Source organism: Mytilus californianus, unplaced genomic scaffold (assembly GCF_021869535.1).
Source record: "Mytilus californianus isolate M0D057914Y unplaced genomic scaffold, xbMytCali1.0.p SCAF_11, whole genome shotgun sequence".
Classification (NCBI taxonomy): Eukaryota; Metazoa; Mollusca; class Bivalvia; order Mytilida; family Mytilidae; genus Mytilus; species Mytilus californianus.
This window is the reverse complement of record NW_026262593.1, coordinates 22,406,757-22,433,211: the sequence shown is the minus strand read 5'-3', so window position 1 is coordinate 22,433,211 and position 26,455 is coordinate 22,406,757. Positions and strand designations below refer to the sequence as shown.

General features: G+C 32.5%; 1 protein-coding gene across 1 annotated transcript in view; it reads left to right on the top strand.

The window, feature by feature from the left end:
* LOC127719738 (uncharacterized) overlaps positions 1–26,455 on the top strand; it is a 306,242-nt gene that overhangs the window by 120,014 nt on the left and 159,773 nt on the right. Inside the window, exons 10-16 of the mRNA XM_052225973.1 lie at positions 1,762–1,941; positions 3,392–3,734; positions 6,566–6,875; positions 19,827–19,947; positions 20,557–20,781; positions 21,873–22,076; positions 22,842–23,119. Of these exons, the coding sequence (XP_052081933.1) occupies positions 1,762–1,941; positions 3,392–3,734; positions 6,566–6,875; positions 19,827–19,947; positions 20,557–20,781; positions 21,873–22,076; positions 22,842–23,119 (1,661 nt within the window). The remainder of the gene's footprint in view (positions 1–1,761; positions 1,942–3,391; positions 3,735–6,565; positions 6,876–19,826; positions 19,948–20,556; positions 20,782–21,872; positions 22,077–22,841; positions 23,120–26,455) is intronic.

Sequence of the window (26,455 nt, the reverse complement as noted above, 5' to 3'; positions counted from 1 at the left end):
GACAGTAATTGTTTTATTCCTTAATCCGAGAGAAATGTATGTAATGGCAATAATTTACAAAAACCAATTGTACATCAAACGTTTTTATACCAAAATCATGTACGTAAAAGCACGCGACGTTTTGCACGGTGAATATACTTTTTCCGCAGGTGAATATGCTTATTTATTCAAAATCCCATTCATATAGAAAAACCTACTAAAGTTTTATAAATATGGAATAATTATAGATTATAACATGCCGTTTTCCATATTGGCCCTGGTATCATCCTGAGAATCCCATATCATCCGAGGCTTAAGCCGAGTTCCGATACGGGTCGAGGGATGGTACCAGGGCCAATATGGAAAAGACATGTTATAATCTATAATTATTTTTGAACATGGGAATACACAAAACCAATAATTTGGCATAACTAAGGCTAAATCGGTAATCGGTAAATACATTGTTACCAGTAGCTATTGTAGCAAACTTCCCATAATTTTCAATAAAAACAACGTCATTGTTCGCCACTGTCGTTAAGATCGCAATGACGTCATGTCATTTCGAATTGGGGCACAATAACCAATGCGATCAACATATATAACCACTTTTTTGCCCCGTGCTGCAATATGAGTAGGACGATTTTAAGGTTATTACATATGCAAAACCCGACGTTTTCTTAACAAACATGCGATAACTACTTATATTACATATGGTGTAGCATTCTACTATTTTCATTGGATATAAAGATCACGTGTTTCAAAGGTTATTTACGTATCCGTAGCCTTGTTTCTATTTTTACGTGTATTGACGCTATGTTTCTATTTAAATGCATATTGGTGGTCAATATAAAAAAAGCTTGCTAAATTTATATTTATGACGTCATGACATCATGCAAAATACAATTTATTGCCCTTAAATATGACGATATGATATTTTTGGGCATTTTTTAATACTTTTATTTTGAAACTATAATAGATAGATATAATTTTAGAGAGCAAAAAAAAATCCTAAAGGCAAGATCTTTAAATACATTGGTATTACTGGAATCGTTGGTCAACATGTTTTTTAAGTTAGTACCTTTAGATAACATTTTTTACCAATTGTTTGCGTCTTTGCCTAGCTATCATCGCGAAACCATTACAAATTGATACAATACATTAAAGGAAGAACAAAACCAGGATCTGCAAATAGGTAACAGACATGTAGATGAATTTGTAGTTGTCTTCTTAAAGAAGATATTGCCCTTACATGACAATTGTTGCTCTATTTGTGTTTTGGCAACACTATAAACAGAAAAAAATTACCAGCAATACAAGGTCAACAAAATGAAAGATTTTAGTTATAAAAACTATTTTAATCTACAATGTTAGAAAGTGTCCATTGATGAATATGCACATAGACCGAGTTGAGCGACATCAGCTCTTTAACTATTCTAGTTTCCATTTTTGACAACTATCTTGAATGCTATAAATTAGATTTTGGTAATTGGTATAGCCTATTTTCATAAAAATGTTAGCTTTTAGTAGACTATGCTTAAATCCAAAAGAAGAAATTTCTGAGTCATACCGGATCAGATGTAAAGGGAATCCAACAAAACATGCATAAGGCAGACGATGAGATGCGATAAACATATATAAATTATTGAATACCAATAAAACATATCTCATGTAAAAACTATTGTGTTTTGACTTTTTCAATGAATATTATATCAACAAATATTGTTTCGAACTGATATTTCTTAAACACTACGAAATACATCAATTTATTTTTATCTGTTGTAGCGTAATCTGAGTTTTCGGTGGGGAGGATGGTCAGATGATTTATCAGGTCTAGATCATTATGAATATGACCTGTATTATCTTGGAGTGAGTGGAATAAATAATGATGCAGTCTTGGTTGATGGTGGCGGTAGCGGTGGATATTTGGTGTTAAAAAAAAGTGTACCAATTACAGAATCCTCTGTAAGTAAAAAAGATGTACAAGTGTAGCAATTGATGTATCATTTACTTTGGATTCCTTATTATTCGTGGACTACCAATTTTCATGAATTAGGGTAAAGGTAAACCACACGTTTAAATTTTCAATCAAACATTTTCTATAGGATTTTAATCTTTTGCAGCGTAGTATAAATTACTTGTATATGTACTTGTACAAGTCATTAATGTGACATTCAGATGAATAACAGCAATAAAGTGTTGTTCCTGTGCTTGTGGTGTTGTCATAAAGTGATTTTGTGTCCGGATTTACTGCACCATAGTATATTATTTTGAAACTGTTGGGAGTATACATCTTTTTAAATATTACAAAATAGGTTCTTCTCTTGTAACAATACAGAGATAAGTAAGGACATCATGAAAATAAATTGTCTAAGGTCTATCCACGAATAAAAGCAGCCGCGAAAGAAGTTGGTAAGCAGTATCCTTTCTTTTCCTTTTGCATTGTGGAACTAGTTAAATTGCACACTACACAGACAGCCTTGACATAAGTATTTTTCCCAACCTCATAACAAAGCATTGGACATATATTTGCATATGTGCATCTGTCTGAAACTCTCACCATATTCTCATTATAATGTCAGTGCGTTCTCTTTGTAAGTTCTCACGCCCTCAAAATTGTAATATATTTTGATAAATTTATAAAAGAGATCTGTGTCAATAATTTCTCTTGGTTGAGTTAAAAAAAAAAAAAACGCAACACATCACTGCCTTAAGGGAACTTTTGTATTGTTTAGAATTCACATAGGTTTAAGAATTTAATTTCCATTTTATACAGACCGATTTAACTCCGTTATCATAACAAAGTGACTGGGGCATGATTACTTGATAATCAAGTCCGTCATTCAGTCTTCTGAAATCCAACGATTGTCCACAGTTTTTGTTAATCTGCAATTAGAATGATGTTTGGTACATAAGTGTATAATAATGAAGTAGGCATTTCTTGCTAACTAACAAGAAAGGAATTAACACATATGGCCGTGTTAAATACCATGAGTAGAGACACATGTTGGGCTAGAAAAGTTTGAAGGCATGACAGGAACTAGAAAAATAAATCATAAATGCAGTTTCAGAAAATTAAAAACTTACCTAAATTTTTTGATTTCTTTTTTTCAAAACTGCAGAACATGATAAAATAGCCAAACACCTGACTTTCATTTGATATCACACCGTTCACTTATGTACACAGCTTCATCGCCTATAGTTGTACACATATCTATTGTTTCTAAAACTTTTGCAGGTGCACAGGTTAATCTGAACTTGGAGAACATTTTCAGGTCCAAAAGCGGCCATATTTATCGATTCCTTCTGATGAACCTTAAGTATTCATTGTGGTTTAATGGAAGTGAGTTTTGACTCAACATTGAATGTTTTCATTGCATTGATTTGTTTCATTAAATTGTTTCGTATATTCTAGGGATCTTTGCATTTGAACGAATCCGGGATGTATTCTTTACATTTACTTGCTTTTGATAAAGCCGGGAATTATAAATCAGGAAGAAATCTGTTCCTGTATGATAACCAGTCAGTAGTGGAAAAACAAGGAAAGAAGACAACATACAGTTCCACTGCTTCAAAAAATACATCGTATACTTGGGTTACTTCAAATACAAACCATGTCCAGGTGGATTGGAAAGATCGATTCATCAATGTCAGACATAATCATAAAAAATGGTTAAACCTTGTACAGACATATACTACAAAAGAAATTGAGGATTTGTATGGAGAGAGGACAAATATCAGAATAAATAATGTAAATGGTTAGTTGATATTTTAAATGCTTCAAAAAGAAAATGAAAAATATCTCTAGCAATTTCATGATATGAAAAAATGCAAAAGAAATCGATAATATGTAGACCAGTTAAAAGTAGTATTAGAGTGTACAATATTCTTGGTTTTAACTGATTGATTCATTGTCGTTGGTTTAATGTTCTATGACCAATATTTGATTCATCAATATGAGACTGGAATGAAGAACAAAGAAATCTGAATTGCCACTGACGAAAAAAATTAATCTTAAGTAATTTAGCTACTACATAAAATTCTAGTGAAAATTTTCATGTTAATTTACCTCAAACGAGCTTATACCTGCAACTCACGTGCAAATTTCATCTGAGTTTTACATGAAACTCAAGTGTTACTCGCGTGAATGAAATCTTCACGTGTAGCAGGTAATTCAAAGTTCCTTGATTTTCTGATAAACATAACTGTTATGTTTATTTTTTAGCTAGGACTTTATAGTAAAGAGGATAAGAATCTTGTTGACAGTTGTACACACTGTATGGAATTATGTTTCATGCCAAGAGGTATTGCAAGAAAACCCATCATGCATTTCCTTTATTGCTTGGCACATTTGTGTTCAGTTCCAAATATGACTCAGCATTTTAAAGTATAATAAAACATAAACTATTTTGTGTAAGTTTTAAACGTAGCCTTTAATTTAGGGGTTGTCTTTGTTAGCTGTCTGTCATATAGTTTCTCTTCTTTACAACTTATTCATAAATTAAGTTGAAATACTTGCATACTTTGCGGCCTTTTATAGCTGACTATACGATATATGTTTTATCCATTATTGAAGGCTCTACGGTGACCTTTATTATCTAACACTGGAAAAGTGCCTGAACTTCCATTTGATTGTAATGTTATACATTTTTATAAAAGCAAAGGTGACCAGTCAGATCCTCAAAACTACAGACCAATAACTATATTAAGCTGTATGGGTAAACTTTTTACGTCAATTTTAAATTTAAGACTGAGTAATTTTTTGGAAGAATATTTGTTGTTAAATGAAAACCAGTTTGGTTTGGCTATTCCACTATAGACAGCATATTTACTCTGCATATTTTATTTGAACTACTGAGACAAAAAATGAATAAACTTTTTTGTGCTTTTATTGATTTTGCTAAAGCTTTCAATACAGTTTGGAGATATGGTCTTTGGTCAAAATCATTGTACATACAATGAATGGGAAGATGTATAACACTATATTTCATATGTATAAAAATGTCAAATCCAAAATTTTTAGTGATGGGGAATATTCAGGTTACTTTCCATGTAATGTAGGAGTAAGACAGGGAAACAATTTATCTCCTATACTTTTTTTCTATTTATTTAAATGATTTAGAAAGCTTTTTTCAGAATAAAAATATAAATGGTTTGAAATCTTTATCAGATCAAATAGAGAACGAGCTAAATATGTATTTAAAACTGTTTGTTGTATTGTACGCAGACGACACTGTACTTATGTCAGAAACACAAGCAGATCTACAAAAACAATAAGACGCTTTAAAGGAATATTGTGATACGTGGAAATTAAAAGTTAATGTCCCTAAAAGCGAAATAGTAAAAGGTAGACCACTACAAAATGTTATTTTTTAAATATGCTGATATTGAGTTAGATATTGTTGAAGAATTTACATATCTCGGTGTATTATTTTCTAGAACAGGAAGTTTCACATAAGCAAACAAAAGGCACAAGCTAATAAAGCAACAAGGGCTATGTACGATATTCTAAAAAAGGGGAGATTTCATAATTTAAACATGAAATGTCAACTATAATTATTTGACAAGGTAGTTATTATTATACGGGTGTGAAGTCTGGGGAATGGATAACACATCTATTATAGAACGTGTTCATCTAAAATTACTGCTTAATCTTAAAAAAATCCACTCCTGATTAAATGATATATGGGGAACTTGGCCGATTCCCACTGGATATTTTTTATTAAATTACGTACTATTAATTATTGAGAAAAGCTTGTAACTGGATAAGATAAGAAACTTCCTGTTATTCTATACAATCTTGTTAATGGTAGTTATAATGGAAATATAGCTGGGTGTAAGAATGTAAAATCTATGCTTGATAATTGTGGACTATCAAATATATGGAACACTAAGTATTGTATAAATAAAAACTGGTTGTATGATACTGTTAAATTAAGGTTAAATGACCAATTCAGACAAACATGGCATGCTACTCTACAGAATTCTTCAAAAGCTCTTAATTATAAACTATTCAAAAGTAGTATAAATTTCGAAACCTACTTTGATATTTTAGATGACAAAAATATTGCTTCTTTTTGTAGATTTAGAACTTTGAACCCAAACATTCCTATCGAAATTGGTAGATGGCAAAATATTCAGAGAGAAAATCGTATTTGTACTTTGTGCAATTCCGGTGATATTGGCGACGAGTTCCATTGTAATTTAGAATGCTCGGCAATAGACGAAAGTATACAAATGCTACTTAAGCATCATTTTGTAAACAGACCAAATATTTTCAAATTTCAAGGTCTAATGAAAAGCAACAACCCGTCTGAACTAAACAATCTGTGCAATCTGTGCAAATTTATAAGAATTATTATTAAATGCCTAGAATTTCCTTGGTTACCACTTTATTTCCCTACTTTACATTTGTATTTACAATTTATACTATGTAAATGTCTCTGTACCATTGTTCTTTGGTTTACGAGAATGAAGATATATATATAGTACGGGCAGATTTATGCCACCATATAATTTGTACAAAAAAATGTACAATTTATATTTTGTACTTTAACTTTGTACAAATCGTAATTTATTTTTGTTTTAGGTATTGTCGATTTTCAAGTATCATATGAAGTTGAAAGCTTTGACTTAAAACATAAAAGCTTAAAGGATTCACGACCTTTCACCTCTGTTTCCGATATATATAATCAGTATGATGTCCTGACATTAAACTGGACCGATGGCGACCGTTTGACAGCTACAGTTAAAGCTATTGATATACTGGACAAGACTGACCAAGAAACTATTATAGTGTACAGAGATGCCACACCTCCCATTATTGAAAATTTATGGATGACAAAAGGTCACAGATTAAACATTAGCGTACATAGTTTAGAAGATTTTACAAAGATGACGTGAGTATAATTTTGTACGCTTTATTTTCTTTCCTTTCTGATTTATGTAGTGATTTTTTGAGTGATTACAGTTTGCAGATTAACGATCCTATACTTGTCCAAACAGATATTAGTTTGAAAGAGTAAAGATCAGTTATGTTAGTGACAACTTATAAATTTGGCTACTATTATTGTTTGCTATTTTATATATATTTTTTTTGTCATATAGCTATCGCTGTTTTCGTTTTTTACAGCACTGGGTCGATACCTCTGCTGGCGGACTATCAGTTCCCTAAGGTATCATCAGCTCAGTTGTCACTACTTCGGTATTGATATGATTTATAACAAACCTTTCTAAAATTGTCCGTTTATAAATTTTGAAATTATAAAGAAACTAAGGTTTCAACTCCTTCAGGCAAAGTTGAACTTAGTGGATTTGGCTATTTTTTAGGGTTTTTTTTTGTCTTATTATAGCTCTTCAACTGTTTCTGTTCTTATACATCCTAGGCTTCCAAATATTCGGCTTTGAGCGTTCCTGACGAAGGTAAATTCAGAAAAGCGCTTCGGACGCATGAAATTATTTAACGTGTTGTTTTCGTTTTTACAGCACAGGGTCGATACCTCTGCTGGTGGACTATCAGTTCCTGAGCACATCAGCTCAGGTGTCAGTACTTCGGTACTGATATGATTTTTAACAAACCTTTCTAAAATTATTCGTTTATAAATTTGAAATTATAAAGAAACTAAGGTTTCAACTCCCTCAGGCAAAGTTGACCTTAGATGGATTTTGCTTTTTTTGGGGTATTTTTTGTCGTATAGCTCTGTTTCTGTTCTTATACATCGTCGGCTTTCAAATATGTGGCTTTGAGCGTTCCTGATGAATGTAAATCCAGAAAAGCACTTCGGACGCATGATATAATTTAACGTGTTGTTTTCATCTTCCTGCACCTCTTTACGTTGCTGCATGAAGTTTGTTCAGGAATACATTTGCCAATATTTTAGTGTAAAAAAGGGCATGGTTAAAAAACCAAACACTGTTAGTATGTTTGTCCCAAGTCAGGATCCGTGTCTAGTTTGTTTTTAGAAATATGACGTTTCTTGACCTTAATGGAATTCTATGTCTATGGTATAACTTTGGTAGGATATGTTCAATTATTGCAGTATGGTAAATTTAATTATATGGTATAGACACATGTTTATTATTGTAGACTGTATATTAATCTCTAAATGTATTTTTTGATGTGTTGTTGGGTAGTTATCTCCTTGAGGTAACTACACCTCAACTTATGTTTTAAGTTAAGCCTCCAAAACAGCAACAACAGGATCTTGCTGGATCAAGACAATAACATAACCTTCTCTCTAACCAACCTCTGATCGTTTCTTTTATTATTCATTTACATTTTGGTAAAATCTTCTGTGGCACACCTCACAAGTGGAAAAATGCAATAATTAAGTGCAGGACCAATAACCCCAAATTATGTTGCTATGCAGAAATGAAAACAATAGCCATTATTTTCATCACTTCAAACGGAGAATGTTCAAACAGATAGATATAAATTGAATTGTACTTACCCATTTAATCTTGAAAATCTTCAAGACTAGAATTTAGATTGTTCCTCATTTCTGTAGTAATCATGTTTTTTTAAGGGCATACGATACAGTTACAGGGGAGGTAATGACGTTGCTAACGTAAAATGTTATTTTCGCGACGTCAAACTGTGACATATCGAGAAAAGATGCATATTTCGACTGTTTTTGTGATTTAAACTGATTTAACTTGAAAACGAGTACATGAACCCCTCTTTTTTAAAATGGTGTTAGGTTTGATTACGTATGAAGATTATTTGTACCAATTTCAATGAAAAAGTCAACATTGAATTTTTTTTTTTAAATTTGATAAATATACCGCAAAAAATGCCATTTTTTTTTTCTAAAACCCTGAAACTTTGTTGCAAATTAATTATTTCCAAAGAACTGTTGTACATAGTAAGAGCATATTTATGTAATGTTTCTACATAAATCCACTTGTGTTTATCTGTTGAAATAAAAAGTTAGGTGTATCTAAGTAGGCGTAGCTTACGTTGAGGCAACCGAGGCAAAACTTTTCCTTAATAATCTTTTAAACGATTTCCACTTAATGCAACAGACTAGATACTAAACGCTTATATACCAACTTGTTTCGTTTTGTTGCCAATATTGATTCATACCCTTTGCAAATTCAAGACTTATGGAAAAATTTCCCTCCCCTAGTTGGAAATCCCCTTTGCGGTAGTTTTCTGTAATCTAAATTTGTCGGAGTAAAATAAAATCGACAACATATTTATTTAGTCCTACCCCATTGCAAGCAAAATCAGTAGAATAGATGATGATCCAACCTACGAGTCTTCCCCGATCGAATCACTTGACCCTTGAATCAGGTAAATTATTTAATTGTGTGTGATAATAATTTCTAGTATATGAGGGTCTGGATGAGGTTTATAGAAAACAGAAAAATGCCCTGAAATTAACTTAAACTTAAAAGAATAGAGATTTAAAATGATGCCAAAATATAAAAGAAAGGAAAATCAAATTATGGGCGAAAAGAATTAAAAATAAATATTTGAAGATCCCATTTAAACCCTCATTTATAACCGTAATGTCTAAAATTGAAACATCGTTGTGTGTTAATATTTTCCCTTGGTGTAGAAGTTCAAACACACAGAGTTTCATTGACTTTGGTACCAATCAAAATAAAATATACATCAATCATCATGCACATATGTTGCGGTTCTCAAGTTTTATTCTCGCTATTTTGAATTTATAGTTTTCACTAGCAGGGAATTTCAAATATTTAAAGGAGTCACTAATTCCAGAGAAATATTTATTATATGTCTGTTAGTTCATACATAATGTCAGTTTATATATACAAATTTCAACCAAATACTGTTTTTATTTATCATGAAGACATCAGAATAACGTAAATGTTAGTACTTCGCCGGTTGTCATTTTCATCGTGAATGGAAAAAGTTCAAAAACATTTCAGAATTTGAAGACCTTCCAAGAAACACCAGGACGACACACAACCAATACAAGTGCCGTGGTGCACTGTACATGTAGCATGTGTTTATCTCCTAGTTTATCAAGAAATTCTGTCGTTTTGTGATGAATATCTATAATTCGTTGATTCGAAACCAACAATCAAGCGAGTAAATGATCATCACAAAAATTATTTCAAATAAACCTTAATCATGCTTTGTTTTTCTGTATTGAAAATTCTGTACAGGTTTCATCTGGCCATCGAACAAGGTCATGTTTCCCTTCTGATATGACGTTAAATCTTTTGTCACAGTGAGGTACAGCCACCTATATAAGAGTACGACGGCTTGGAAATATTTCGGCAGCTTAGGCTTTTGAGCTGGCTTTCAGTTACTGCTAGCAAGTCAGGAAACTGACTTGTCAGTGGTTGACTTATGTGATATCTTCAAGTGTATTTTTTTTATAACTTTGAGTTGACCGTAGATTAGATAGTATCGGTTTAAATCATACACAACTTTCTATAGACTCAGGACAATTTTGAACTTGACATATCCATCTCCTGTATTCGCAAAGAATTTTAAATCTGGGAAGTTCACTGAAAGGATTCGATTTGAAAAACTGGTAAATGCTTTTGAGAAGATTTATGTATTCATCTGTACATTGAAAATGATGCAGGTACCAGTAATCAACTGAAACTACTTAGTGTAAGGCATATTTACATTATTATGATGAAATGAAATTAAACAACAACTATTATTTCTAATAGATTTTTCTTGTTCAAATGGTTAAAACCTCGATAGCTTCTTGGGGCACAGCCCCCCCCCCCCCCCCCCAAACCCCTGCCTCGGTAATAACAGAATGCAAGCTACGCCACTGACTCTATCCTAGGATAGAAATGTAAAATAATCGAAATTTTTAGTAAATGTCTAAAATTTCGACTCTTTTATCTCTTAACGTAACACATGAAGGTATATTTTGTATAACAAATTTCAATTGCTTAGGTGAAAAAAAGCTTGCATGCAAATTTTCGTAAAAAAAACATCATGGGATCGAAATTGTATCGTATGCCCTTAATCATGTTAATAGTAGATAGACGAGATTATAATGCAACACCGTTTGTAACGTTCATTTTGATTGGATAACGTCGTAAATTTTCATGGCATCAATTCACAATTGATGCTATGAAAAGTACGCGCAAGCGCAGACGACGTATGACAGATTTTAAATGGATGTTTTGACGTTGTTTTCTGTCGGTCTCATTAGAATGGAGATAACAATATTGTATTTTAAGCTCCGACGGCATAAATTGGTGATTTGATGGTCGCAAATACCCGTTTACTGGCTCCGCTAACTCGTCGCCAGTAAACTTAATTTGCGACCATCACATCACCAATTGATGCCGTTGATGCTTAAAACACAATACAGTTATCTCCTAATTCACTGATAATTGCTATCGAAATCAAAGTTTGTTTTCCATAGACACTGCATATGATTGTTCCAACTTTTATATTGTCTTAAATTCATTTCCGTAATGTTTCTTTTCTTGATTTTTTTACCGTGGCAAAAGAACTTTTCTTGCTGTCTCTTTCAATTCCACCAAACATCCATAGACCATCTCTCTCACGCTCTTTATTTTATTGCAAACTGCTATAACACTGTCTTTTATGTTTTTAAATTTTAATATCTAGAAAAATGGAGGCAGAAATCACCGGGGTCATTTTTATACAGTTCAAAGTTTTACTGTCTCATTACTCTGTCATGATCAAAAGACAGTACATAGAGCTAAATCATTATAAGTAGCTTTCACTTTTTTTCTCTCATTTTTCTGAAATATACTCATCAAGAGACTTATTAATTTTAAAATTTATACGGCCGCAAATAGTAATATAATGTTATGGTGTTGTCTGCGTCTGCGTCTGAAGACATTTTGGTTCGCAGACAATAATCTCTATGAAATGTTAGCACAAGGCTCTATACAACTAAAGGAAGGTTAGGGTTGTTTTTGGGGCTATTGTCTTTGCAGTTTTGTAATTTTGGCCCAAAACAGGTCAGTTTTACTGGTTCGTGGAAAATAAATTGGTTCGCAGACAATAACTTTAGTGTAAGTGTATGAAGATGGAAGACATTTTAGTACAAGGTTCCACTCCACAATAGGATGGTTGGGACTGTATCTGTATCTGTATCCAATGAATTTCTGCCAATATAGGCACACCTCCGTATTTGGAGTAAAACAATAAAATAGTTCCACCACCGCAATAGGATATGAATATTCTTCCACCAATATATTCACACTTTAACCATTATGTACACAGTTTCAATAAGATACTTATTTATCATTGTTTATGTAAAAGATAAAAATTGTCTGTATACTATTTAAGTAGAAATTTAAATATTCTATGTAAGACTTAGTCTAGGCGATCTGCAAACACTCTATGCGACCTTCTATTTGACTTTCATTTTCCTCCTACTGCTTATCAAGTCCATTTTTGTAAGCATTTTATATCTCTTATTGTGTAAGTTATAGATTAGTTGTCTACACATAGGTTCTATTTTACAGCTGATAACAATTTCTAAATCATCACTGCATAGCATAGTGGAATGGGTTAATAATTAGTTGCAAAATGTCTAGCTGTGTATTAGTATATTGCAAAGCAGGAAGATCACTACATTTACGTATAATGAGTTTCAGTACGGGTGTAGAATATAGGTTCCAGTTGCAATTTTTACTCTAATTGGAATTTTGTTGATATCTCTTTGATTAGCACTATACGTTATGGCCAAGGAATGAATTTTCCCAATTTTATACGAAGATGTCGAAATGTATTTTATGCTGCAATAATACTAAAGTCAGTAGTTCAGGATTGTGTGTATAACAAAACGATTTGACCGCATCATCCAACATTGACATGACTGATTATACTTGTACTTTATAATGAAAAGTGAGAGAAGTATCATCTGGGAATAGTATACTGACTGACTGTTAGTATATTATGTCGGATTGATTTTGTTGGTACCCGTACGAAATTATAAGGCGTATTACGCCTGCAAATCTGTCGTAAACCAGGCGTAAGTGGTAGTTACGTGTCCGGATCCAGGCGTAAGTGGTAGTTACGTGTCCGGATCCAGGCGTAATGGAGCAGGAAACGTAAATTTGTAGCATTTACAGGCGTAGAAAAAAGTGGTAAACCTGGCGTAAATTGAAATAAGCCAGGTGTAAATTTTCCTACGGGCGTAAGCCTGTTGGAAGGGCGTACATCATAATACCCATAATGCTTTGTTTAAAGGATCATGGGATTTTTTTTCAAAATTTGGCTCTCTGGTATTAGCTTGCAAGAGTTGGACATATGGTAGCTTGATATATTCAGGGGAAATTATAGCTTTTTTTGTGCTTTTTGAAAGTATTTGAAATTGGAATTATGGAATCAAATTGATGAATGAAAATTGTGGAATGAAAGGAAAGTAGTATACATGGCCATGGTAAATAATAATTATGTGAGTAACTAAGTATTATTTTTTTATTTTTTACCATTAATTTCAAATTCTTCAAACCCTCATCCTTTGATAATAACATTTAAATCTTTCACAAGTTAAATTACAGTATTATCATTGATTATGTTAGTTTAAATGACATTAATTTTCAAAACAACTTACTAGTCAAAATGCTAGTTTTATTTCAAGAAAAATTAATTGTCATAATTCCTATTTAAACATAAAACTTATTTGAGCCAGTATCTGTCTAATATGTATTTATTTATATAGCTTCTTCAATGGTTAATATTTCAAGTTTTATGTCAAACAATGAGAACTTTATGCAACAGTACAAGTTTGTATCAAGTACACAAAATACACAGCTAGGGTAATACACTGATTTAAATTAAGTGTAATATTATGTAAGGACATTACGCCTGGTGTATTTATTGACCAGGCGTACGCATTTGCATATTACGCCTGGTTTTCTGTCAACCAGGCGTACTCATTTAAATATTACGCCTAATTTTACGCCTGGTTTCCGCCTGGTTTACGCCTGGTTGACGCCTGGACATGCATTCCTTAAACACTGCAATGACGCCAGGATAAAGTATAATATCTACTCCTGGTTCCGTGTCATTTACAGGCGTCACAGTTCGTACAGATAGCTAAACGTCCAGGGGCAAATATTTCATTCATGCTCAGAACGAGTTTATTATTTCGGACGTCCCAGATATAGTTTATAATCGTTAAAGATACATATGCGAAATTGACGAGATGGTTCATAATCATACAATACCTTACATGTATATATCCGGACACTATACAATTTTTCTCCGAACATTTTGTCAAAAAGAGAATCGTAATTCCATGGCAAACAAGATGAATTACGATGAATAATCAATGTAAATCATAAAGTTATATTTAAGAAGAGACTGTAATAGAAATGGGAAACGAAGCAACGCAAAGACGATGATTATATCCCATCATATAAAAATATTTTTCCGATGCGTTGGATAACCTTTCTATCCGCTTTCTAATAAAAAAAAACCCCAACTTTCCTTTTTTTTATGATACATGTATATCTGTCGATCAACAAGCTAAAGTCCGTTATTTCATAGCCATTATTTTATGTATATAATAATATGAAATGAAAAAAGAAATTCTTAATGTGAATAATATGTTTACAGAGTCATTAACGAGTATAGTATTTTGCTATACTGGTAAAAAAGAACAATACGATTATTGTTTACATAATAAAAGCTCAGGTTTAATATGAAAAGTCTTTAACGCGGTAATCTGTCATAAGCAGACCTGTCTTTAGGACTAGTACATAGCAGACTTGTCCACAGGTTATTGCCCTTGTACCTTGGATAGATAAAAATGTCGAACGCGGGGGACATTGAAACTCTGTTTTTATATCGTTCTTGAAATGGATATCAGACAATATGTAAATGCTCCTACTGTGAACAGAGGTCTGATCAAGCGTATGCTATGCTTGGTCACACAAAAGTAAAGCACCATCATAGCTTTATTTCCATAAGAAATTAAAGGAATAGAAATTAAAAATGTATATCTTTGAGGTGTACGCATATCATATACACATTTCAATTGTTTTTATTATTTGAAAATGATCGTTTTAAAGCTTACATATTATTTATTTCGTTGTTTATAAAATACATTGGATAAGTCACACGAGTTTATCATGATATCAGTAGTCAGAACTTCGGTACTGATTATTATTTTATCAAACCTTTCTTAAATTGTTTACCACCAATGAGGACTGGGGAATAGAAACAATTGTCACTTGGGCTTCTTCAGACCGGCTGTAAAACCCTTGCAAAATGGCGTCCTCTATTGGGTTGTGCGTTCGCAGTCAGAATGGGGCGTGTAGAGAGAGTGTCACGCTCACTACAAGTTAAGGGATCTTGGCCTGTTGCAAGGCAAAATTTCTGTCCATATCAAATGTACCTTCATTTTCAGTGACGTTCTAAAAATCCCAATCTTCCTCCAAAACGTCCCTCTTACAGGACCTACATATCGGGACCTAATGTGAATTTGTTCTCGTCTTGAACATGCATGTATTATTTCCTTTGGACGTTAGGCACCCACAAATCAATCATTCAAACATTTGTCCGTTTATAAATAAAATCAATGTTTCAACTCCATCAGACAAAGTTGACTCTAGATGTATTTGGCTATCTCTTAGGTTCTTTTGGTCATATAGATCTTTAAATGTTTCGGTTCTTCTACATTATTGGCTTTCAAATATTCCAAAATGAAGGAAAATCAGAAAAGCGCTTCGAACGCATGAAATTTTTGAAGACTGAGCTGCTTCGGATTAGAAATCGACCTTATGCATGCACGTGTACATATATTTGTACATGCATAAGACTTTGATTGATTTTGGATCATTCAAATACGAAATAAAAGATAAATGTAGGTCTGTTTTGAATGGTTCTTACAACAACTCAATTTTCAAACAGTTACAGGCTAGTGTTTTTTTTTTTTTTTTTAATTTTCATTACATATTCCATCCATTTTAAATGTTACTGTATTTATTTTTTTATTTTTTGAGAGAGGGGGGATCTTTTAGAACAGTAGTTGGGTTTACTTTAGTATATTGAATTTTTCCGATTTTTTACTGCTTTTCCTGAGTTTTCTTGCTCCTATGTTTTTTCGTCACTGTAATATATATCAATCACAAACTAGTATATTGTCTGCAAAAACAAAGGTAGCACGAAATAAATTTTGAAGATTATGAGTCCCTGTACTCGGTTCTAGAGACCGTTTTAAAGGCTTACCATTTTTAAAGTACAGCTCTTTATAAGAACTAGGCAGAGTGCCATATACATGTGATATATGAGGGTTTCAGATTTTATCTATAAATGGCCTAGGAGAAGCAGTAGCTGAATACTGCTCAAAAAATAAATTTGAGTGGTTGCCATGGTAACGGACGCTTTATTTTTTGGTAGTTAAGCGTGGTAATTTCTTTCAAAAATCAGATAAATCACTACAATTCAAAGCCTGATTATGAATAGAATCAAACTTTTTTCATAAATGTTCATATATAACATTGATACAACTTGGTTTAAGCTTCATTTTAGTTAAGATTGCATGTCAACCAAATTAGTAAATTTTTTGAAAAATATGCATATTTTCAACTTTTCTGAATTATAGTTATCATACATATTTCACTATGAAATAGTGTCCACGGACAATATTTTATATGAAATTTTGTCCGACGGACAATATTCCATGGAGGACAATATGTTCACTATGAAATACTGTCCATGAACACAATTCTCAATCAAATTATTACAGAATTAAAAACAGTACACAAGCATGCAGCATGCACATTTTAAAATTTTTATAACTGAAATTATTTTGTAAATCAAGTAAAGCAACTTTTTCAAGTTGATCTTCATGAATTACAAGTTTTTTTTGGTAACATCATTTGTTTTCTTGTCAAAAAATTTGGAATAAATTTCATTATTTTGTAAACAAAATGGATTAGCCTTTCTTCTGATAACTATTTTCTGATTTTCAGAAATGCCCTTCCGGTACAACTTTATGACTGAGATATTCGAAAAGTGTTTTGTATTCCTTGCCATCCATGAGCAAAATTAGTTTTCTGTTTATACCTGTATCTATTTATCAATTTGTGTTTATTTGTTATTATCAATCAAATAAAACACTTTTAATGATATCATTATCCAACATGATATATGTTGATAACCTCCCCTTCATGAGACAATCTGTCTATGAAATATTGTCTCATTACAACAAAATATTACCTCCCTTTAACAGGACAACATTTCATGATAGTATTCATCTGTGAAATATTGTCTATATACTGACAAAATTTCACAATGAAAATTTGTCCTTCTCTGGACATTTTTTCATGGATAAGGACAATATTTCATGATACATAGTCATGAAATATTGTCTTCGTGGACAATATTTCATAGGACTATATTTTGCTTTACAGACTACACCCCCATCCCCCCACCCCTACCCCCATCCAATTGCGGCGCGGGCATAAAAAGTGTTTATTTTAGTTATTGCCCTTGTACCTTGGATAGATAAAATATGTGCAATGGGAAATTTGTTCTTTTATTTCACATGGGACACTAAAGTGTTGTATTCATGAACGATAACAAATTGATGGGACTAGAAAGCATCGACAATTACAAAGAAAAATAAGATTGGTATGTACTGTACTGTTTCTAGTGTTGCAGTTCATGAAATAAGACCATATGTGTATTTTGTCTTCGAATTAACTGTTAATCTTGTATCTATGCACATATTCTCAGCTTAGTGGTTTCATTCCAAATCTCGGGATTAATGCAGAGTCTTTTATAAAGGTTACAGAGACGGATACAGGAAATAGGGTCGTAATTCATCAAAAGGTTAAAAAACCGTTTAGAGTAGCAAAACGATTTTTTTGAAGATTCAACCTAAAAAAAATGATACATTTTTACATGTTTACTATCTAAAAGGAGAGGAGGTGGATTTCAGAAGAATTAAATTTGTGCTTCAACTAAACCCCATCCCCCCCTCACTGGCTCCTGCAAAAAAAGATCTAATGTTACCGGAATCATGAAATTATGAGATATATGTAGTACGGTGCATAGTAAGGAATGATTCATAATTAATACAATTATTTTGTACAATAATTTTGTTCTGATATAATTTTACCGATAATAGCATACTTATTTTACCGGGATTAGCACAATTCCAACTAAGCAGATGTACCTATTCGTCTATCTTGGAGATCCAGAATTCCAATTGCGGAAAAGTAGTACAACACAGGAGTTATTAATGATATGTTTATAGCTATATATTAAGAGGATTTCATTATACTGGACTTCTGACATCAACGATCTCCAATTGACTTTTCATTTTTTTAAGTCCCCGTCGACTTAATATGTGTTCAATTGATCTGTCCGTCTATCCGTCCGTCCGTCACACTTCAGTTTCAGTTTAGAAATGCTTTGACAAAATGATTCTATTTTTGGTTTGTAAGCTCATTATTATGTTACAGGTCAAGTTTGTGATTTTTGCTGGTGGGATAACATCTCAGACTTGTGTGTGACCTAAGAAATTAAGAATTTTCTTACAATCGGTAAGGGACAATATTTATCTTGCCTTACCATAAGCCAGGTCGGACTATTGCAATCCCATGAAGTTCGTCATCTGTTAACTTTCATAAATTGAATATCAGATGATGAACTCTGAACAAAATCCGACCAAAGGCAATTATCTTTTCAAGGATCTTCATGTATGAAACATTTAAAAAATAAACCTACCCCCTCTTTTTTCCCAACCCTCCAACACCAATGTTACATTATATATTACATTTGTTGAACCCTCTGAAAAAAAAAAACAAGACTGTGAGTGTAGCAAAGCATGCAGTCATATTCCAATTCGAAAATAAACACCCTCTGTATATGTATTTTTTTTACATAAATTTCAATTTATACAGCTTTTGAATGGATGTTGCTGTGGATAATATTTGTTTCCATGGTAACTATTGAATTCGGCAACACTTAACGATGGTTATTTAAAGTAATGGTATGCTTTTATGTATTTCCTTATCGGTTATGAAACAATGAAGGACATTCAAATTATTAAACTGCAATATTCTGCAAATACATTTCAATACAGAATTTGAATCAAATTCAGAGTGAATTGTATTGATCCCTGCCGTTTGAGCCTCGGTGGCATTATCTTTATATCTCTACTAAACCCACTCATACTTTTAACTCACAGGCCGTTTTCCCAAAAGCTTTCATATTTGGTAGAATGTATTTGTCATCATACTTTCTTGGCAAATAATCTACCGTCATTTATATTTCTTACTTTCTGGAGGGGTTTCCTCGGTCATTTACGATAAAGCAGTCTTGTTACATTTTTTGTCATTTACCCCTTATGTCAAAGAAAGAATAGATTGACCACTGATTTTATTCTTGTGGAACTGTATGCTAAGCCACTGACTTACATATTGAAAGATCATGCTTTACAAACTATTGGTCTATTTTATAAATCCACAATATTTTATAAATATATATTGTTTTTTAAGAAAATAGTTATTTCCCTGATTGACACATTTTGACTGCAATTTTTATTACTTCACTTCCAAAGAAAAGTTGTCATTTGAAAACGAACTGTCTTTTGATTACTGTAATGGTTTACAAATGTGATTGTTGAAATAGACGAAAAGAAATTTGTGAAAAGAAAATACCACGATTCACTCAAGGCGCCATGTAGATTTGCTATTCTTAAACAAAACTTTACCAGGCGACTTAGATGTTCACCTTAGTTTCTTGATTTTTGGAATATTTTTTTTTACTTTTTGCGCTTCCGTTCTTTATATACAAGTATGTTATATGATTATAGTTTCCTTTCCTATATATGGCGGCTCCTAAAATTAAAGTACATTTCCAGATATGCCCGCATTATCTTATATATTTTATTTCACCACAGGATAGAATGGGTAGCATATGATATTCACAGTGGATTAGACTCCGTGTTTTGGAGATTATATGACAGCATGACTGATGTTCTCCATGGGCATGAAGATGTCATAGCCCAGGGACATGCTAAAGTGAGTTATAAACATTTTTGAAATTAAGATAGTTCATTGAGGCTTGAATTTATATTGATTTGAAATCGGTTAATAGCATTTAATGCTAAATATTTTACCACGAGGGATAGCGAGGTGTAAAATACCAGCATTAAAGGGCAAACCTTTGGTACAATCAATATTAATTCAAGACCCTGTGAGTTATTTCTATTCTAATAGGACAAAGACTGCAATTCCTTTGGATCGAAGCGCTCGAGGTGAAGGTAAATATTTGCTTTTTCAGGATTAGGATTAAGTTAAATGATTAAAATGGCACTGTCTTATAAAGAAAGTTGGTTGTGTACCACTTCCAATAAGTGTTTGTGCATGCAAACTACAAATAAATATGTTAGGTCAATATATTTCTTCGTATAATTAATTTACACCAATTGACCTCCTGTAACTCATCCATAAAAACATATGACGTGGGAGTACCTATGATTGAAACAGCCCAAACAAATCATGACGTTGCCGATCAGCTGACATTCAATGTATTTGTGTTCTGCCACGGGTGTGTACTCAAAAAAGCATTTAAAGAACATCAGAATATGTACATATAATTACAGTTGCATTTTTTAAAAATTATTTCAGAATCTGACACATTGTGAAGATATATACAGTCAAAATGCTAGAGGAGCTAACTGCTACTGTACACCATTTCATGGATGTTTCCATCGTCATTTCCAAATTAAACCTGAAATTAAAGAACATGGAGGACTGATAGAAAACAAAAATAGCGGAACACATGAACACGATTATTTTATAGAGATATCTGTTACAAGTTTTGCTAATCTTACCACGGTTCTGACCAGAAAGGTTGGTTTCTCCGTAGTATCTTATAATACAAACAACTAAATTACATATGAAATGAGTTTTTTGTGATTACGATGTTGAGGAAATTGTTGAAGCAATGTATGCATATATATTCAAGTTAGTTTTCTATGGACGTTTTATTTGTTAACATTTACCATGAAACTAATAATTTTTATTGCAAATGATATTTCATTAAGTGATTGTTGATCGCAAGTTAATAAACTTTCGAATTTTTTGTCGAAGTTTACAGGATAGTGGCATTGATAAACAATCGACACGGAACCATTGAGCACGTGCAAAATACATTAAATGATAGAGTGATGTTATCATTTTTCTTTTTTGCGTATTCCCCATTTTTTTACCAAACTTTCCCATAACAGTTAACTTTCTTTTACCGCGATTTTCCATCGCATTTGCGATGTCTCTTAGTTAAGGTCAGTGCATACAGAAAAATATCTTCAAATTAGAGCACGGGAAGACAATAATTCAATAGTAGTACATTTCTGAAGATTTTGATAAGATAAAGGATGTTCATTCACTAGAAAGTCTACGTACTCTTGTTTTGTAGTAAAATTTAGTCACTCAAGTATATTAAAGATATTAAACTTTGTTATTAAGAAGTATCATTTCTCCTTTGCAAAATATTTGATAAATAATGAATTATTGTATGAGGAAACTAAGCATTTGGCAAAATGATAAGGCGTCCCTGATGATGATCAATCCAGAAAAGCGTTTCGGACGCATACAATTAATAGTTTTGTTAGACCCCGAAAGTTGACCTTGGATTAATTCATAATATTATGTTTTAAGATGTCGATATTTCTAAGTCCTGTTTGGCTGATAATTAAGTTTAATGATTCCGAACCCGCCTTATTATCCTTAACCATTTTGTATTACAACTCTTTTCCCTCTATGCAAACTAGTTTCTGTATCTGCCGATGTGTATATTTGATAAACCTGTGTTATCAGATGGCTTCTTATTAATATTTAAGCCACCTCCTTGGATTTTGTTTAGAAAAAGCCTAATTATGATACATATTAGCCTGATATATAATATAACTACGTACATTTTAAAAACCAACATTTTTTGTTAGATAACCATAGATGTTAGTCCACCACATTCCGGTGCTGTTCATGATGGACTACAAGGAAACCCAGAAATAGACTACCAACAAGGAATGGACCTAAGTGCCTACTGGGACCAGTTCTTCGACAGAGAGAGTGGGGTATTTTTCTACCAGTATATAGTTAATACAAGTTGTGCTGATCAGACTGATTTTGTTCCTGGTGGTTCAAACGTAAGTCAAATTTAATCATTGTTTCATTTCAAAGGCTAAGATCATCTTTAAAAACTACACTGTCTTTCTTGACAAAAACCTAATTATGTTGCAGACGTGACATTAAACTGTAAAAAGCTTGTTGTTTAATTCAAGCACAACTATTTTTACGACATAATTTGCAAGAAACAAATGTCTTGATACTTGAACACAATACTGTTACCAGATGGAATTTTACACAACATATGTTCTCATTATTGTTAAAACAGCATTGTTAGTGACTGACATTTTACTGCATTAGAAATAGGGATCATGAGTGTGAATTATTGTCAGATATGTCATCAGCCAACTTACGTGTGCTAAAAAAAATAGGTTGTATTGTCTCAAGTTAATTCTATTTGTTGGTGAATGTTGTCATCCCTTCGTAAATTTTATGGACGCCATCACGAGTTGGTTGACCGTTATGTAATATCCGTTTCACATATGTTGTCTCTTCGGTATAATAAAACACTTACTGACTAGATATTCGTGGAATAGTAAATGTATTGTCCCCTCGGATACAAATATTGACCTCGGCTACACCTCACGGCAATATTTGCGCCTCAGGGACAATAAACTTACTTGTCCACTCATACCCAGTCAATAAGTATAAAATATTAAAATATCAATATTTGAGAGTGAGTCGCCAACTAGTAACAGTGTTCATTGTTAAAAGACACCAAGATCTTTAGCTGAATAACCCTGTGTAAAATTAACTGTATTGATTCTGATCATTCTTTGTTTCAGATTATAGAGACATATAATACTTTTGGTAGTCACACAGTCAATGGTGATGGTACTTACTACTTCACTGTTGTGGCTTATAACAGAGCCCTTGACCCTTCAGAACCAGTTTGTTCTGATGGTGTTACGATAGACAGTTCTGTACCAGGAGTTAAGGAAGTAGTTGTTACAGATTTTATTATCACTGGTGGTCTTGTCAAAGATCGAGATACTTTAAAATATTATATCATTGGACCAGATCGAATTAGGAGACTGATTCCTAATCCAACTGCTGACTGTATGTAAGTATGCACTTTGTACACCACGGGACTAAATAATATCAGAGATTGATACCTCATTTCATTATTTTTGTATTTTGATGTAAGAATACACAATGTGAGGGAACACACATCTATGATACTGCTGTTGTTTATAATGATAAACATTGTAGATTAAGGAACCAGACCTTTTAAAGAAGAAACAAAAATTCTTTGCAAGTAAAGAATTGGCCCAAAATTTTGATTAGTTTTGTTTTCTGTTGTGTAAAATTGAGAATGGAAATGGGGAATGTGTCAAAGAGACAACAACCCGACCATAGAACAGACAACAGCAGAAGGTCACCAACAGGTCTTCAATGCAGCGAGAAATTCCCGCACCCGGAGGCGTCCTTCATCTGGCCCCTAAACAAATATATATACTAGTTCAGTGATAATGAACGCCATACTAAACTCCAAATTGTACACAAGAAACTAAAATTAAAAATAATACAAGACTAACAAAGGCTAGAGGCTCCTGACTTGGGACAGGCGCAAAAATGCGGCGGAGTTAAACATGTAGTATCAATAGTTTAGTGCTTTTAAATAATTTATAGTTTATGGTTGTCTTATCATCTGTGTATACCTCCATTTTCATGCACTATAAAATAGAATAAAATACATTTTATTTCCATAAGAGATACCCGCAAGGGGCAAAGTGCATATACATTTATGACAATAAAATCACAATTATAAATACAATTATTAAAAAAATCCATATAATTGATAAAAAGGTACCTTCGGTTTACTCAAAGTTATTATTGGTGTCCAATCATAGGTTTCTTTAAACTGATTTCAAAATTATATGGTTTCTATATACATTTGTCTGAAATAAGGAGAATTATTTGCTACTTCCGGTTTATAAATGTCACTTCCAGTCTCTTAATATGATAGCTTTAGACACATTGGTTCCAAAAATATATGGTTTCTATTTACTGTTGTACAACTTCCGATTTAATAAAAGCTTATTTCTAGTACCATCTGATAGGTATATTCTAACTGATTCAAAAACTATATCGTTCTAGGTAATTTTAAATGAAATCAGCATATCAGTGCATGACATTGTAACTTCCGGTTTACACAAGGTCACATCTTCCAACATAAAGAAGAAAATTTCCTTAACTTTATCAAATATAAATATGAATTGACAGCAAGGTCAAAATCTTGAACGTCAAATTTACCTTTGACCTTGACCTAAATTTCATGATCTTAAAAGGGAGTACCTCAATTCAAAAGACCTTAGATATCTACTTTATATGGTTAATGAATGATATCACCATACAGGTAATTTTCAGATAAGGGGACACATATTGCCAATCAAAGTTCTGCTACTGAGGATCGCCATGCTTCTACAGAATTCAATCACCAGACAAATACACAATGTATTGAAAAGAAGTATAGTTATTTGCGTAGTTTAAAGTTGGCGCATACAATGACAAAGCAATAATCATTCGATATATCGTTGCTAGTAGGCACAATTTACTTCTTGGACATTGTAGGAGACAATACAGTACGAGGAAACGGTTCGACAGCTGTGAAATCTTAAGATCGGAAATTTGACTTCAGGACCTTCATACATTTAAAAGGAGTAACACATCGAACACTAGCATGTTTAATGTCCCCATTTCGTATAAAGCTGTAGAATACAATTTAGAGAGATGATTTTGGAATTAGGAGTCAATAGATATTAATTTTAAGATTTCCGTGAAAATAAACATTTCGATAGGTTACCATGGAAATAGAATCATTTTCGTTATTATAATACACCCATGCAACCATGAATCCCATGTTGTCTTAGAACGGATAATTACCAGTAGGAAATGTGTGTCTGTAAATAGAATAGCTCATTTTTATTTGGAGATTTTTACATACATGTATATATTTATGTAAGCGAATTTTTGGTGACCACGATGTTAAATGATCAAGATCTTGTTAAAAGGAACACTATGATAATTAAAAAAAGACAATTGTTCTGCAAACAATTGAAGGTCTTTCGACATCAATTTTGTAAATGATTTATAAGAAGATACTTCCAGTTTACTCAAAGTTACTATTGGTTTATTCACACTGAAACAAAATCTTCTCGCAAGAAATGAAAATGGTGGAAGAAACAAAAAATAAATAAAGATAATATTAATAATAATTAAAAACCAGTTGTTTAGAGAATAATTGAAGGTCTTTCCACGCCAGAATTCCCATATTTTAATATGAAGATATTGAATACGGTATAAAATGTCATTTATGGTATCAGATGATAGTTTACTTATGACTGATTCCGAAAAAAATATATTGTTTCAATACACTTTTGCTTTTAATAATGTAATTTCTTGTATTATATGATGACTTGACACTGATCCCAAAAATATATTGTTCTACATACTTTTACATTAAATCAATGCAAAAAAAGGTTACTTCCAGCTACTGAGTGTCACTTCTGGTTGATATTTTCAAGGTCATGCGTTTTCCTATCAAATGCAAATTACCCTATCGTTTTATTATGTATCAATATGAAGTTATATCATAGTTCAAAATCTAGAACGTCAAATTTACCTTTGACCTTAACTGAAATTTCAAGGTCAACAAGCAAAGTCTTCAAATCAAAAGACCATTAGTCTTTACTATATACTTTTGAGTTATATCACAATACAGCTACAAAACTTCCATTAAATGTCAACGTAGCTTTTCAACCAACATATATGTAGGACTCGGAGGTGCGAGAGGGACGCTGAAGTGCGATGGTCAACGCCGAAGTGCGTACGCTGATGTTCGATGGTCTAAGTATTTGACGTATAATTTAAGTTTAAAATTTACAGATGTGCAATTTTTAATGAAAGATAGATTTTATTAATAGTAAGTATATTAATTTATATTAGTTATTCATGGTTAATAAATGATCTTAATAACAGTTGCATACTAAATTAGAGATCGTCCTCCTTGATTTTCTGCATATGGAAATAATTCCGCATTATTATTTTATCTATACGTTATTTCTCTCATAAGTTCCTCGTTAACCACAATAGTATAATGAAGAGATTCTGTTTATGGACCTTGATGTATTAAGAAAAATGTCAGGCCCAATCGTACGTAAAACAAAAAGAAGCTTTTAAAAATTTCGAAAAAAAATATATCGCTGCAGAAGATTAAATTTCACCTAGCCGCCAATCCTTCCCGTTTCCTGTAGTTGTAAAAGTTTATAAGCCCCTTATCAACTTAAAAACCTGAACAACAGCTAAATCGAAATGAAAAGTATTGCAAATGTAGTTTGTATAGACCATCGCACTTCAGCGTTACTATCAACAAGATAGCGTCACAAAGACACCATCG